The 17256-nt window shown below is 32.0% G+C and overlaps 2 protein-coding genes and 1 pseudogene across 13 annotated transcripts; 2 read left to right on the top strand and 1 right to left on the bottom strand.

Annotated features, from left to right (window-relative positions):
- The first annotated feature begins 566 nt into the window (after positions 1-566).
- Positions 567-5196, top strand: LOC111293416 (metalloendoproteinase 1-like; annotated as a pseudogene).
- Positions 5197-5255: 59 nt separating this feature from the next.
- LOC111291668 (protein NRT1/ PTR FAMILY 5.9-like) lies at positions 5256-11734 on the bottom strand. Of its 12 annotated transcripts, none has more exons than XM_089767033.1 (6): positions 11484-11734; positions 10600-10849; positions 10360-10529; positions 8283-8500; positions 6286-6797; positions 5256-6205 (listed from the first exon to the last, which is right to left on the bottom strand). In XM_089767033.1, the coding sequence occupies exons 4-6, from the start codon at positions 8487-8489 to the stop codon at positions 5371-5373; spliced, it is 1554 nt and encodes a 517-aa protein (XP_089623159.1). In that variant the 5' UTR covers positions 8490-8500; positions 10360-10529; positions 10600-10849; positions 11484-11734; the 3' UTR covers positions 5256-5370. The 12 variants fall into 12 exon arrangements, with proteins under 12 accessions (XP_089623159.1, XP_089623156.1, XP_089623155.1 ...); XM_089767030.1 differs by lacking the exon at positions 11484-11734 and adding an exon at positions 8755-8850 and having other exon boundaries at positions 10600-11360; XM_089767029.1 differs by lacking the exon at positions 11484-11734 and adding an exon at positions 8755-8850 and having other exon boundaries at positions 10360-10505; positions 10600-11360.
- Positions 11735-13544: 1810 nt separating this feature from the next.
- Positions 13545-16570, top strand: LOC111291641 (putative zinc transporter MSC2). Its single transcript, XM_022883454.2, has one exon. It carries the CDS (start codon positions 13631-13633, stop codon positions 16187-16189), a length of 2559 nt encoding a protein of 852 aa, XP_022739189.2. The 5' UTR covers positions 13545-13630; the 3' UTR covers positions 16190-16570.
- Positions 16571-17256: the final 686 nt, after the last annotated feature.

The raw sequence follows: 17256 nt of genomic DNA, 5'->3' as shown, positions 1-17256 counted from the left end.
GAGAACATTCAATAAGAAATGAAAAAATAATAATATAATAAAAATATTTTTAAAAAAATTTTTGAAGTTGTATGAAATTGATTTACTTACCCACCACCATCTTTATCATCTAATTAAAAAAATAAAAGAAAATTTAAAAAATCAAAACAAATTAAATAAAAAAAATCTAAAACTTTAAAAAATAAAGATATGTGACGTAGACAGCCCCAAAGTTCTTCATTCTCTACAAAATTCATTGTATAAATTATATTAATTACATTATTATAGATAAACTAAAATTTTAACATAATATTAGTAAAGCACTTGAGCATTTTGATTAACAGTAGATATATGTATTTTTCATTCAAAAAGTAAGCTTGAAATTTTATCTTTTCGAACATAATATATAGCTAAATGAACATGTGACAAAAAAAAAATTGGTTTCTAAAATCTTCTAAATTTTCACACCAATGTCTAAGATAATAATAGCTATTCATTTGCATTCCTAACCATATATCAAAACAAAATTTTCAATTAATTAATGAATTGTTAATATATAATCATCAAGCTTAATTTCCACATGACTAATGGCTAAATATTACTGGATACTTTTAGATTCATATTCAATTTTCATTCCAAGGAACAAGCAAAAGGTATGCCAAACTAAAATTATTAATATTATATTCGACAACGTTTCAGTTTTTTTTTTTAAATATGGCATATGTGGATACTAGTAGTTTCAATATATTATTTTAGATTTTTTTATTTAATATAAATATATTTATAAATATACATAAACTTGTATATTATAATACTATTAATAATTTGCAAAATACATAAATAATATCTTCAAAAATTAAATAAATTTAAAAGTATAAAAAATAATATCATAAATTTTTTTATAATATTTTTAAACACTTAATTTGACTATATAATATCTAAATAAGTTTTTTTTTATACAAATATAAAGATAAAAACAATGAGATGCAAAAATTAACCTTGACTTCACAATTGTTAAATTTTAGAAAGGAAGCACAATTCTGTTAGCCTTGAATTGATTCTTATTTTAAAATGATAAAATATTAAGCTAAATAAGCTTGATCAAGATTTTGAAAAGGCTTTATTTAGTACATGTTTTTAAGTTTTATATTTTGGTACTAAATAAATAATATGATTTTCAAAGCTTAAACAAACTTTTCTTTGTTTTCATATTTCTCAAATTAAAACTATCTTTAAACATTATTTATTTGAGCTTAAATGAAAGTTTAATTATTGTTTTTAAAGTGAACTAGTTCATTTTGAACTCAATACAATTTTGATAATATTGATTTTGAGAAATAGATTAACTTAAGAAAGTTATTTTATAAAAATAAAGTTTTCCAATATTGAACTTGTTTTATTTTTCTGTATTAATTTATAAAGTTTTAATATTTTAATTTTATATGGTTGGAAAGCTCTTTGAGTCTACTTTCTAACACATCAAACAAAATCAAAATCCAAATTTTTAAGAAAAGATTTTGAATTTTTTACTAGATACTTTGCAGTTGTCTAAAAATTACACAATAGGTAGATTTAAAAATTCACTATAATTCGTACACAATGAATTAGGTGATGAATTTTAAATGGATAGAAAGCTCTTTAAGTCTAGTTTCTAAATCTTCAAACGGTTTGTGATTTGAATTTGTATAACTCAAGATATGATCAAATTAGTAAGTATAGTGTAAAACAGAATATGTTCACCTAGATGGACATGATCGATTCCCTCAGAGACGGGATCGATTGATTTTTCTTATAGAAGCAATTTTTGTCTTAAAAAGGCAAGAAGGGATCAATCACCCTATGTAAGGGATTGATCACCCCTTAAACCAATCGATCCCCTATATAAAGGGATCGATCGGGTAATGCTTACAAGGCGTGAATTAGCTTTCAAAAATGGACCAATTGATCCCCTCATGGACAAGATTGATTAAGTATGCCTTATAACAACTCCAATGGCTAGTTTTTCATACTTTCAATGGCTATTTTCTTCTTCCAAGCATCTCCAATGGCTAGCTCTTCAATTTTTCTATATATTGACCATTCCAACACACCAAAAAAGTTAATAAATCAAGAGAGCAAGAGTCAATAATCTATATTTTCATTCTCTTAAAGAATAAAAAGTTTTTAGAGCTTTAAAGTCTATATCTTTGTATTTATTGTATCCAAATCATATTTATTATTCATTCATCATTTTCTTATACTTAAACTTAGCAAACACTTACCCTTAGAGAGATTGTTCTATTATTTGCAAAATTACCTTTGATATACAAGGGTAAAAAAGAACAAGAGGTAAGGTATTCTCTTGAGAGCTTTATAGTGAGATTAAGTAAAATACTACAAAAGGTAGATATTTTTATCTTAAGCGTTAGAGAGAAAAAGATAGGGTTATAATTTCAATTCAAGAATAGTGAATTAAAGCCTTGGTATGAACAACTAAGAGAAATGACGTAGGTGCTTTATGGAGAATGATCAAACTTTTATAAATCCTTGTATTTGATTTCTCTATCCCTATCTCTTTATTTTGATTATAGTTTATATTTGCTTATAATTCATCAATTCACTGTTATTTGTATCATATTTTGATATTAGTTTTAATTTTCATTTAATTATATTAGAATCATTTGTTGAAAAAGAATTTGAAGAGATTCAATTCACCTCTCGCTTGGATCACCATCTCACCTAAAAAGCTAACATTTTCTAAAAAGAGATTGAAATATTTATGAATTTTTGTTTGAAAGAATAAAATATAAAAGAAAACAAGTTACAATAAAAAATAGAAAAATTCAACTTTTAAGAGTTATTTGGTTAATTAATTTTATTTTTATTAAGTTGAAAATAGTTAAACAAAATACAAAGTAAATATATGAAACATATTTCATATTCACGTACCGGCCGAAATAAATTAATCCATCAAAATTAACCAAAACTAATGAAAACAACTAATATTATCCAATATCAAATTCGGTACAAAAAATTATTTTTTTAAGCATACCATATTTTGATGCATACCATATTTTGATATAACTAAAATTTATCAATCGATACAATCGGTATCGAAACGAAATTAGCAACTATGTGCCAAACTCTATCCTATTAACTCAACTTCCAACAATTAAATAGAGGTATAGAGGAATGTAATTCTCCAAAATTTGAGGAGTTACTTCTTTAAGCTTTGGCTTGATATAGTTTCTCTTCCCATATAAATTGAATCAAAGAGAATCTGAAATTTAATTCATATGATTCATCCAACTCAATTAGTAGATGGATTTCTACAAAACTAAAATTCGATCGCCAACCTAGTAAATATAAGACACCCTAAGCATGGACATGTTTCATTTGCTATCAAAGATAGAAGCTTAAGGAGGCTTCTTGCTAGGTAAACAATCTATCAATGTGGAGATAATTTCAGTTTTTTCTTGTAGTGAGAAATATGAATTCACCTTTGATACCTATGTATCCCATAATACCAAGTCATAGGATCAAATTGTTAGTCAAATGTATATTCTAATATTTAAAAAAGAATTAATTATATTTTTAGTATTTGAACTTTAATAAAATATTTAAATGATATCTAAAAAATTATAAAATATACAATTTACACGCTAAACTTTTAACTAATATATCATTTTAATTTAAATTTTGGTATTATTAATTTAACTCACTTATTTGGTATTTGACCAATATAATTATGTTATATATATGTCATTTATTAAATAAAAATATTAAATATTTTATAAAAATTTTATGTGGATGTCACATAACCAATAATAATTGATTGATTTTGGACAAATATTTTTATGATTCAATAAAAAAATTTATATATTTTAAATTTATATTAAAAAATATTTATAGTATAAGTGATGAATACACAATTTGATAATATTTGTTAAATGTTAAATATATGAACTAATTTGATTAACATGATTAAAATTTGAGTTAATATGATATATAATTTAAAAGTTTGAAGTACAAATTATACAATTTATTTATTTAAAAATCGATTTATATATTTTCTCAAAATTCAAGTACCTAAAATATAATTAAACTTTAAAAAAGGATTGAACCTAAATAATATGTCAAATAATGGGTCCATGAACTAGAAAAATCAATCAAAAGTGCATTAACTAACATGTAGTGAGCTAATGGCCTATTGAGTTTTCTTCTCTTATTCTTGCATGTGTTAAATTTCCATGCATTGGCCAAAAAAAAAACCCAAAATTCTATGCTCCATTTGGGTATAAATAGGCATGGAGGAAAGCACCAAAACACACCCCAAAACACCGAACAATAGTTCATCTTACTACTTCTAGCAGAGCTTGCAATGACAAACCTTTTGTAGTTAAGTCTAGACCTCTAAAACTGGAAACCCTTCAGAATCTTGAGCAAGCACAAAAAGGAGACACTGTCAGTGGGCTTAATCAAGTCAAACAATACCTCAAGGCCTTTGGCTACTATCCCACTATTCCCATGGCATCAATTTTATAATTGATGATCATTTTGATGACTCTCAGGAGTCTATCCTTAAAGCATTTCAGGAAAATTATTATCTCATGTAATAGGCAAGATTGACTATAATACAATCAAAGCAATGATACCCCCTGGTGTGGTGTCCCCGATATCATTCGTAACCGAACTTCTAATGGCACTAACTGAACACGTGGTCATAACCATGGCATGTTTCACTTGGTTGCTAACTTTTCCTTTTTCCCTGGGAGTCTCAGAAGGACTAGGTATCAGCTCACCTATGATTTCCTATCCAATTCTCTGCAGGTGGTTAATTTTCGAGTACTGAGATCTGTCATTGCCCTGGGATTCCAAAGATGGGCAGCTGTTTCTCCATTCAGGTTCCAGGAGGTAGATCAAGGAACCAGAGCTGATATCAGGATCGGGTTTTACCGAAATTATCATGGGGACGGTTCTCCTTTTGATGACCCTGGAAACATATTGGCTTATGCTTTTCCACCACCAGATGGTAGGTTCCATAATGATGCAGACGAAAATTGAAGCTTTAATCCTACTGCACCTAGCCAAGTAGACCTTGAATCAGTAGCTTTGCATGAAATAGGACATGATCTTGGCCTTCATCAGAGTTTGGATCAAAATGCCGTCATGTATTCAACAATTCCAGTTGGAACTATCAAAGGGAACCTGCTACTAGTTAGAATTTTGCTGCATTGAGACCTCTGCAGCTTTGCTGATATCATAAGCTTAGCATATTAAATAAGTGATTAGCACAGTGGAAAAACTAGAATAAGTTGTTATATGTAAGCAAATATGAATGTCATGAATATTTACATATCAACAGAAATTACTGCAAAAAAACTGTGTCAAACTGATCAAAATCGAAAGAGTTTATTTACAGTTGCCATTTTCCAATTCAGTCCTACTTTTGAAGCACTGGCACAAAATTGCGTAGAATAGTAAGCTCAATGCACTTGCTATGGCTAAAAGCCAGTAGTATTTGTTTAGTCCATCTTCCTTCATGTCATCAGAGAACCAGCTTTGTCTTCCTTCTGAATTTGTGAAGGCTTCAATGATTGAAATCATCAAGGCACTCAGGAAACTTCCCACCCCAAAAACACTAGTATATAGCGCAAAGCCCATCGTTCGCATCCTGACGGGTACTTCATTGTAAAAGAACTCCTGCATCCCGACAACAGTGAAAATGTCTGCAATGCCTAAAAGAATATATTGAGGAAGCAACCAAAAGATGCTTAGTGGCACTGTTTCTGATTCCAGGATACCTATTTTCCTGCTGAGCTCAAGTCTCTTCGTTTCAACAACTGCAGCTATGATCATAGCAATGATGGACAGGAACATACCAACTCCCATTCTCTGCATTACAGTAATACGTTCTTGATTACGAGTAACCATCTGAGTGATTGGGATCAAAACTTTATCATATAAAGGCATCAAGAGGATTATAGACAGTGTAATAGAACTTTGTAGCGTCGCTGGTGGGATCTTGAAGTTCCTGCCAATGTTCCTCTTCATCGTCATGCCTTGTTTGGTGAAAAATGTAGCAGGCTGTTGGAAAATTACTGCAAATATTAGTAGCATTGTCCATATTGGCAAAAGCCTGAGTACTATTTTTGCATTTTCAAGCAGGTAAGTATCATTTTTTGGATTCCCATCCAAGCCCTCATTGCTCCGCAACTTTTTATCACAAAGAGGTTTCTCTTCAAGCCTATAAACAAGTAAGAATAACTGTCAGAACTCATGCACATTACATGTGAAGCATCCTCAAAATCCAATAAGAAAACTTACTCTAGCTCAATTACATCAGATCTGTGATTTGGTAAGGTGACTCTGCCATTGATTAATTTTAATGCTGTCACTTTGATGACTCGAAGTATGTTGCGAAGGGGCTTACTATCGATGGTTCTATCTGGTTTATACGCATAAATCCTGCTACCACATGTGAAAAATGCAACTGATATAACCATAGCAAACATGGGGATAGCAAATCCTAGTACCCAACCAAAGGTATCTTGGATGTAGGACATAAGTACGACACCTAAGAGGCTGCCACTACAAACCCCAAAATACCACCACTGGAAAAATGAAGTCTTTTTTTTAGAGTTTTTGTCATCTTTGCTGCAAGGCAATTCCTCATCATGGTCAAGTTGGTCAGCCCCAAAGGCTTGTAAAGATGGGTTATATGCACCTTGGCCTAATGAAATCAAACACAGGGACCAAAACAGGAATGCAGAGGAGCTTGTCTTGCTTGGAGGAGACCATGTCCATAGTAATGCTGTTGATGCCACTGCTCCAAGGCCCTTAAATTATTAAAAAAAAAAAAATCAAAACACACAAACTTACAGCAAGAAAAAGCACATTTTTTCATGCTACTTGTACCATTACTCTTTCAACTAACACTACTAAGTTACCAGATCATATAGTAGAACACTGTCCATTTCTGGTTAGTCAAACAGGTTCAAACACTTTTGAAAAGGTTTTAATCAAAGATGTTAATATCGTACCGGATAACATTTCGATTTTTTTTTTTTAAATATGGTATATACCGATATTAGTTTTTTTGATATATTATTTTAGCATTTTCAATTTAATATAAATATATTTATAATTATACATGAACTTGTACATTATAATATTATTAATAATCTACAAAATAAATACGTAATATCTTCAAAAATCAAATAAATAAGTTTAGAAGTATAAAAAATAATATCATAAATATTTTATAATATTTTTAAACACTTAATCTAAACATATGATATTTAAATAAATATTTTTTATATAAATAATAAGATAAAAACAAAAAGACGAAAATTTAACCTTGAATTGTTAAATTTTAGAAAGAAACACAATTGCTTTCTTGAAAGAAATTAAAATATTTATGAATTTTGATTTAAAAAAAATAAAGTATAAAAAAATAAATTCCAATAAAAAATAGAAAAACTCAATTTTTAAGGGTTATTTTGTTAATTAATTTTATTTTTATTAAATTAAAAATAATCAAACAACAAAAAATAAATTAAAAATTATAAAATATATTTCATATTCACGCATTGATAAAAACAAATTAATTCATCGAAATTTATCGAAATTAATCAAAATTAACAAAAACAATTGATATTATTTAATATTAAATTCGGTACGAAAAATTATCTTTAAATATAATATATTTTGGTATAACTTAAATATACCAACCGATGCTACTATGTTTAAAAGATGAAAAGTAAGAGGGAATTTTTTTTACTAAAAACTTACTCTAAAAAAAATTTACTTGACAAGAGGATAGGTTTGGCCATGAATCTTGAAAGAGCCATAAGATAAAAGGAAAAAGTAGGAGCTAATTGCTATCCGTGACAGCAGAGTCCCATCAAACTAAAAGCCATCTTTAATTCTAAAAGAATGTATAACTTGACTGCACAAATTCAGTCCAGAGAATCCTTACACAATTAAACAGGAATTGACACACTGGATATGCCACCCAACATAGAAAACTTGGCTTTGATTTTTGAATTTCCACACTCACCAAATTGTTAGATTAAATGGCAGTTTAAGCACTTTAAATTTACACAAAAATAGGATTTTTTTGGCAATTAAAAAACTATAAGAAAAATTAGAAGTGGTGATGACTCAGTGTCCAACATCTCTAATGCCTAGTGGTGTAACCCCTTTGCCTCTCATTGACAGTAAACAAATATGTTTCCAAAAATGAAACAATTCTAAGGATCTTAAAATGCAATTTCCATGACATGCAAAACCTCAAATGAGAACAAAGAAGAGTGACTCACCAAAACATAGAGGAAAGAGGATGTCAAAATGGTTGAATACCTATCCCAAAATAAGTCAGCCAGGGGTGCAACCAGCAGTGGCAAGATTGAAGTCAATCCACACCAACTGTTAACAGTCTTGGCTGCTGAAGAATTGCTCATCTTCACAACATCTGTGAGATATGTAATCAAATTGGATGCCACCCCCTTGAAAGCAAACCTCTCCATGCCAGCAAGCACTATCAAATAAATAAACACAGAAATGCATGCAAATGTTCATTTACTTATATTCTGGTCATTCAGAAAGAAAAAAAAAATGAAATTGTTATTGAGGGATCATTGATGTAGAATGGCAGTTTCAAAACTTGCTGATACAAGTATTAATTGGATTGGGACCCCTGAAAGCCCGGAAAGAAACAGGTTTTTCAGGCAGAAAGGCACGCTGGCTAGCTCATGTTAACAGAGAGAAAAAAGATGATAGAGTACTAGTTACCTATAAGAAGAATACATGACCTGCTAAGTCCTTGAGATCTTCCTCCTCCAGCCATGTTAAAGAGAAAACAATGTGCTGAGTGAATTGAGAATGGTTCTGAGATAATAAGAGCAAAAGAAATGACCAAAACAAACTCAATAGGCTGGTGCCTCTAGTCAGAGGTCAGGGGCTGCTAACTTGAGTGAGAAATTGCTGGTTTCACCCCTTTAAGTAGTTACAGGCCTTTCAACAAGACACACTAAGTCAGTAAGTCTTCTTAATTAATTACGGTCTTGTAGTTGTAAGCTCATCTTTTGCCTTACAGAAAGGTAGAAAAAGCCATTTATTTTTGTTGAGTAATGACACATTAACACATTAGATAGCCACTAAAAGCAAGCTCCCCCAACAGCATTGCTTGTATTAATAAACAAACAACTATTAGGGCAAAAAAGGTGAACGCACTTTCATTTTTGTGTTACCAAGAAAAAGCAGTATGTCGACATGTAGCAGAACTCTTTTTAGCAACTTAATTCAATGAGGCATACACATCTGCATCTTTGACAGATGGTCACAGCTAAGCCGGGTAATCCAGATATGAAGTTCCCAAAGTTTTACGCAAGTGACAACAAGCAGATAATTGTGATAACAATGAAATGACAAGATAGAAACAGACCAAAAAAGAAAAAGAATGAGGAACCAATTGCCATGAATATTCCATTTTTTTACTTCAAAATCTGTTTAATTTCTAATTTTTTGCCCTCAGTTCTGAAAGGCATTCACCTAGTTACTTTTACTCTCTGAAGAACCAACTGTAGAAGATACTGCTAATTGTTAACCAAACAAATCCATTTAGATTCATCTTGAACTGGCATTTGCTTTGATTATAGTTTCAGGCTAGATCAGAAATGTTGTTTCCCACCAGAAATGAAACATTAAAATTGTGAAGACCAATAAGAATACATAGGAAATCAATTGTTGAAGTGGTACTTTCTTTTGACAAATGATTATGCTTTATTGGATTTGTTTTACAAATAAGTGGCAATTTGAAAATAAGAAAAGAGATTGTAAATATTAGAATTTGAACTCTAAACCTATTAGATATCACTTCTTGACTATGAATGCACACTGAACTAAATTTTCTTTATGATCATCACTAAGAAGCTAGTTTCTTTGTTGTCATATTTTTTTTCATTATTGATTGTGGCAACCTTTTAGACTGGTACTTTATCTCCAAACTAAAATCATTAAAAAGAAACCATCACTCAACCAAAAATTTTTGCGTTTCAAACTTTCTAATCTCTGAGTTACGTTCTGGACTCATACTAAAAGACACATCAATATACCATAACAAGTTCATCAAAAGTTGTTCAGTCACAAACTGTCTAATCTGAATCATCATACACATGACAAACATACACAAAATATCGATAATCATAAAACACCTGTGATTGAATCCAGAATTTTGCTCTATTAGTTCATATTTAAAAAGTAACATCTAATAAGTTTAGAATTTAAATCCACCTACTGTAACTTTTTTTATGCCTAAATTACAATCTCTTATGTAAAAAAAAAAAAAACTGGTGATTTTTTTATTTTTTTCTGTAGTATTTGTCGAAAGTTGATTACCTTAAATCCCAAGCATGGGATATGACCACAGAGATGCCCACACGAAAGCAACATTCAACATGAACAGAGGCACACACTTATCATGAAGACATAAACATTGGGTGCTGGGTGACGAGATTTTCCACCGGAAGCAGTAGCAAATCAGCCTAGTTCAAAAATCAACCAGATACCTATAAAAAAAAGATGACCAATCTGTTTTTCGTTTTATTTTTTGGCATGTTCTTTGGAGACTAGAGTTACCTAAAATGAATCACTTGAAATTTGGAAAATTTCAGTGGTTTAATGAGACGGAAATCACTTTGCTTTAGGGTACCACCACAAATTGGACAAAAAAAAAAGCAAATGGCCAGTGAAAGATACGGCAAAAACTCCCCATTAATCTCCCCACTTTCTGCTACATAGTATATCCTTAGATTCTTTGCAAATATTTGCTGGTGTAGTTTTCCAATCCTGCATGCTTTGGCTTTTTCATTTCAAGAGTGAGAAATAGCTATCAAACAAACAATACTGTCAGCACCCTATTAGATATCATCGGATTCAATCAGAGCTCTGGAAAGTAACCAACACACTTGGATATGAGAAAAAGACTTATATGAAGTTTTTGGGGTAAAGTTTGCAAAGTTCTTTATTAAAAATTGTTCAATAAAAACTAAAATCAAAAATCAAAAGCAATTTTATAGTTTGATCTTATCTTTGTGAAGCATTTAGGCAATGACATAAAATAAACAAGAGTCCTGCTCAACCATCGCATGACATGTATAGCTTTATCTAATCTTATCTGCTGCAAAGCAAAGTTTAAAGTTTGCTACAGTTGAAGCACCAAAAAAAAACGATAAGATTTTATAATTCATCATACAATATACTCAAGGCGGCCAATTCGTATCTCCTTTTATGTATCCAGGCAAATTGTACAATTTTGTTTAACATTAAAACGTATGTACAAGGGAAAAAATGTGGGAATTGTCTTGCATTGATTGATTGCAATAAATAGATTAGATTCATATATGAAACAAGAAAATTATTTTACCAGGCTAAACCCAAAGCCAACTAAATTCAGTAGATTATACAAACAAACAAGGAATTTCAGTATCAAAAAAGGAAAAAAAATGTGGGAATTGACTTACCTTGAGTCCTGCTTGAGAAATGCCCAAGAATTCCAACCAAGAATCTTTTCAGGAAATGTTAGCTTGGGTTCTGCAGGATGTTAATGTGAAACTAAAACTGCCTCTGAAGCTTAATTTGTCCATTCAGTACCATCCAAGAGTTGAGTTGTCATTAAAGTGACCTGAAATTATGGACGTATGGAGAAAGAGTCACTTAAGATCAGTCTTCGAAACAGCCACCTGTTGCAGATAAAAGATAAAAGAAACAGGTTTGGCTGGTTTGTTGAGCATACGTTTAGGATGATGAAATTGATCCCCGTTGGAAACTTTCAAACTCCGTCAGAAATTCTGGTTAACCAAAAGAGTGGAACACATTCCATGTGTATGATACATAGAAGTTCCTTGTTTTCCTGTGTAAATTGAAATTTGAAAAGGACTTGTAATCTAAAAAACTGGCAAAGCCTACAGGATTTCTCGACAAACTGTACGTATTTTTTATGTTTACTGTACCCAATATATTTGGATTTTCTTGGCTTGTCTAGTGCATGGTAATGATTTTTATGTTGATCAAATTTGGTTTTTGGTGAAGGGTATGATTTCATTTTCAAAAATCTTTTTTTGGCTAATGGTATATATGGATCGTTACCATAATGTATATTTGAATTTCATTTTTGTGCATTAATAATGATTGCCAAGCAGTTCCATGGAATTGGCTTCAAATCCAATAGCGAGATCTTCCAAAGATATTTGAATCTGATCAATCTAAAACCTACGAATACTTTGGAACAACAATATTTTTTTAATTAAATGGCCAAAATCCTATAAAGCACGGATACTTTGAACCTCACACATATCTGTATGCGACAGTTTGATACTTATGACATATCAAAATACGTGTTAAACTTGATCAAATATTACAAAGAAAAAATGAAGGGAATGAGAAAAAGGTGAGGAAAGGAAAAAAAAAGAAAAAAAAGGAGGGAATGTCTTTTTTTTTTTTTAATTTTATTTGGTAAGAAAGATGGAAACTAGAGAAAGAAAAAAAATTAGAAATAAAGTTGTAAATAAAATTATTAATGTAAGTTGAATAAATATTTTTTTCTCACCTTTAAAAGGATAGAATTTGGAGGAAAAAAAATGTGCAAATTAATCCATATTTCTTCTTTCTTCCTATTTCTCTTTTATCAAACTTAGAAAATAATGAAAAAAAAGTATGTTTTCCCTTCACCCTCTTTCTTTTCTTCCTCTTTCCCTCCTACCAAACACCATCACTGGTAACTTTGATTGGTTTTGATACATATAGAAATAAAACCTAGATAGTAACTGTACCATGATCTAAAACCTAAAATATCATTAACTATAATTATTGATCTAAATGCACTATCTCCATGCTTTGTTTTGTTCAAGGTTAATTCATAGTCAATGAAGTACTTGACTTGCATGGATGGATCTACCACCATGGTGGGGACAGTTGCCATAAATCCAATTAACTTCTAGTTCTTTGAATATTCCTCCAAATTTGTAAAAAAAAATTTGTAATCCTTCCTTATATTTTAAAACAATGAGGGTATGTTGATATAAAATAATTTCTATATTGTCAAAAGTCTAAGATTATGTTAAATTTTTAATGTAAAATGTGTGTTTTAAAAAGATGATAAAAAGTTCAATTTATTCATATATTTATTCAATTTTCATATAAAAACTTGACAAATGATTGGACACATAATATATTTATATAATAAAAATAATATTTTTTTAAAAAACAAACGTAATAAATAGATGCAATTTTATTTCTTTAATTTTATTTTTATTTTAAAAAGCATTATATTTTTATATTTAAAATGTATTGGATCAATTAAAATAATAATTGAAAAAAATAATGAATTATTGCTTTTATTGTACTTGTGTAGGCTCAAATTTAGAGCCCAAGATTGATGATGGGTCTTAGCCGATAAATTACCCAGCAACCCATGTCTCTCCATGCTCATGGGAATCAACCAAGACCGTCCAACTTGACTGACTTACAACAACGTGAGCCCAACTCCACTAAAAGGTCAAAGTCTTCCTTATGTGACTCAAATGCCAATACAAGTCATAGTTATCAATGTCCTTGGCAGATCGGGCGAAACTTGCATGTAATTTTCGTTGATCCCAAAATCACCCAAGGAATGGCCGATCACCACCACCACCATCACCACCGTCCCAACCGCCTCTCGCTTCCTCCACGCGCCACCTTTTTTACCACCCCCACCACAACAGCAACCACCCCAAGATCTTACCCTCTGTATTCCTATCCTTCCATCGCAACCCCAACTCCAACTCCCTCAAAACACCGCCTTTCCCTCCAATCTGCCAAACCATCGTCTTCCTCCTCCTCCTTTTCCTTCCTCCTTCTCCTCCTCTTTTCCCTCCGCTCTCTTTACTCTCTCCTCCCTTTCCTCCGTTCTTCTCCTCCTTCTTTCTCACTCTTCCCTTTCTCTTTCCTCATTTCCTTCCTCTCTTTCCTCCTTTCTCTCTCATTTACCCTCTTCTCCAATAAACACCCCAGAAACCATCCAAAATTTTCCCTTTCCTCTCTCTCCAACTCTCAGCTCAAACTTTTACTCTTAAAGTCCTTCCTTTTATCAATTATCTTCCTTCTCAGGTTCCAAGCTCTTAGATACTGTGGTACAGCTGCTATGATCTTAGCTGAACTATCCGGAAACCTTGCTGGCAGGTTATTTTCCGTAGAGAAAACCCCGAAGAAAAGGTCCTTTTTGTCGTCTCATTTTATTGGGTTTTGCTTTTTATTTATTGGTTTAATGTTATTATCTTTAAGTTGGGATAGAGTTGATTGTTTTCCTATAAATAAGACTGGGTTTTCGATTTATGCTAGAGAAGGTTGTGTTAGAATTTGGCCCATGTTATTGCCGTTTTTATCAGGATTTTTAGGTTGTTATGAGAAGGTTTCCATGAACTCGGGGAGCATTAGGCTGCTTGGTCGAAAAAGGGTTCGGTTGATTTCATTGTTTTTCACTACTGTTATGCTTTTTGTTCCTGCTGTTATTAGTTTCCTTTTTTATGAAATTGAAGGAGGAGGAAATATTTCTATTGAGAATTTAGGTTGGCCTCTGGTGAATACTGTTGTTTTTGGAGTGCTTTTGAGTGAGAATTATAATGATGACAATGATAAGTTAGTGAGTTCTAAAGATTTTCAAAGGGAGTTTGTGGTTACTTTTGTTTATACCATTGTTTTGGAGTTGTTTTATTTCGATGAGTTATCTCTCTCGGGATTGTTGTTGTGCGGTTTATTGTTGTACTTTGCTGTTCGAGAGCTGGATCCTGTTTATTCGAGTTATACTGAATTGGGGATAGAATCTTCAGAGTCATTTAGTATGTCGATAATGAAACCTATTCGGCATATTTTGAGTGAGCGAAAGTCTCGGAAGATTGCATTGTTTCTGTTGATTAATACTGGATATATGGTTGTGGAATTTGTTGCTGGCTTCATGAGTAATAGTCTTGGATTGATATCAGATGCATGTCACATGTTGTTTGATTGTGCTGCGCTGGCTATCGGGCTTTATGCTTCGTATATTTCACGGTTGCCCGCTAATAATCAGTTCAATTACGGTAGAGGCAGATTTGAGATTCTATCAGGGTACGCTAATGCAGTTTTCCTAGTTCTAGTCGGGGCATTAATTGTGTTGGAATCCTTTGAGAGGATTTTAGATCCACAAGAAATATCAACTAACAGTATTTTAACTGTCTCAATTGGAGGGCTCATTGTCAATGTGGTGGGTTTGATATTCTTTCATGAGGAGCATCATCATGCACATGGCGGATCATGTTCGCACTCACATTCCCATCCCCATCCCCATTCTCACTCTGATGACCACCATCATCAGCATTCACATGATCATGAAAGTCATGTTCAACACCATGAGCTTATAAATGTTTCAGATGGATGCCATGAATTGTGCTCTGGCCGTGAACAGCATCACAGTAACCAACATGGCAGCAACATTTACCATGCTGAAGATCACAAAAAACACACTGAATGTCATGGCCACCATGACCATGCTCACGATCATGCCCCCCATGATTGTGCCCACCATCATGATCACCATGACCACAGACACCAAAGTGATCACAAGGATCATCATCATGATCAAGGAGCAGGCTTGCACTCCCGTGCTCACTATTCGGAATCTAAAGGTCATTTATTATTGGCACGTAGTAGATCCAAACAGAAGCAACTTCCATCTGAAGGGAAGGAACCACAGAAGCACCATCATCATCACATTGACCACAATATGGAAGGAATCTTCTTGCATGTTCTGGCCGACACCATGGGAAGTGTTGGAGTTGTAGTATCTACCCTCTTAATTAAGTACAAAGGATGGCTTGTTGCTGATCCTGCATGTTCAATATTCATTTCAGTTTTAATTATATCATCAGTTTTCCCATTACTCAGGAACTCTGCTGAAATTTTGCTTCAAAGAGTTCCTAGGGCACAGGAGCAGGGTTTGAATAAGGCCATGAGTGATGTTATGAAGATGAAGGGCGTATGTCGAGTTCAGAACTTGCATGTATGGAGCTTCACAAACACAGACATTGTGGGAACAGTCCACCTCCATATATCAGCAGAAACTGACAAGGCAGCTACTAAAGCAGAGGTGTCGCAGATCTTACATGATGCTGGAATCAAGGATTTGACATTGCAAGTGGAATGTGCGGAACTATAGTAACTGGTCTTAGGTGAGACTAGCTCATTCATTTTTAGGACGGAATCTTTTTATGATCAAAGGCAACAGATAGCTTCAATTGATATACTGTTGTTAAGGAGTGTGGCTTTCTCAATGCTACCTTGGCGCATGTATATACACATAAGAGTTGAGTTCAACATTGATATTTTTCGTCAAGCAACAGAAAAGAAACAGGTAAATGTTTATGTTCATTACACAGTGTCTTACAAAACTAAAGGATAGTAATAATTTTCTCATAGGTTCAGGTGCCTAAAATCAAAACAAGAAGATTTAACTGGTTATGTAATGAAACACAGAGCTACATTATTTTCTTATGTAACCTTTTTGCTTACAAAGGGGAAAACTTGTTTTTATGGTTCATTTGGATCCAACTGTCAAATTTATGTTATAATTTTGGCTTGTTTATTGAAAGTATAGTTCGATCAGAAACAAAAAGAATGTTGAACTACATGTTTTGGAAGCATTTAGATACATCAAAATGCTTGTTGCCGGCGTCAATATCCTAAATTCTCATTATTGATAATGAGTAATGGACAGATTCCTGCTTTCCTGTGTTTACCATAGCTTCAAAGTGAGGAACTAAGCCTGTTTCCAGCAAAGCCCTGTATACCTCACCAGTGTTTTTTGAGGTTTGATTAGGGAAGGTTAGACAGAGACCAGGTCTTTCCTAATTGAGACGTTTTAATCTTCTACTTGGGCTGGTTTTGGAATGAGTCAGCTCTTCATTTTTCATCTTGAAAAGGCTTCTTTAACATCAAGAGATTGACGGAATAAGTACCAAATACTTCATAAAATCCATAACTGAGAAGTCAATTTCTAGACTTTTATGCGGACTTTGGCCTAACTTATTTTAAGACGGTTATCACTAATTACACTTCCTAAATACTCATTTGAATGTTTCAAAAGTATAGGATTTAGTTTAATTGATTTATATAATTTTTTAAGATTTATATTTCGATATTTATAAAATTTTTTAATTTTTAAATTGAGATTTTTGTTATAAAAAAAAATTATCAAGTTTCATTTTGGTGGAATTTGGATCCTCC

This window comes from Durio zibethinus, chromosome 10, assembly GCF_047325235.1.
Source record: "Durio zibethinus cultivar Kanyao isolate XHJ-2024 chromosome 10, ASM4732523v1, whole genome shotgun sequence".
NCBI classification, from domain to species: domain Eukaryota; kingdom Viridiplantae; phylum Streptophyta; class Magnoliopsida; order Malvales; family Malvaceae; genus Durio; species Durio zibethinus.
Note: the sequence above shows the minus strand (reverse complement) of the source record. Positions and strands in the feature narration are given on the sequence as shown.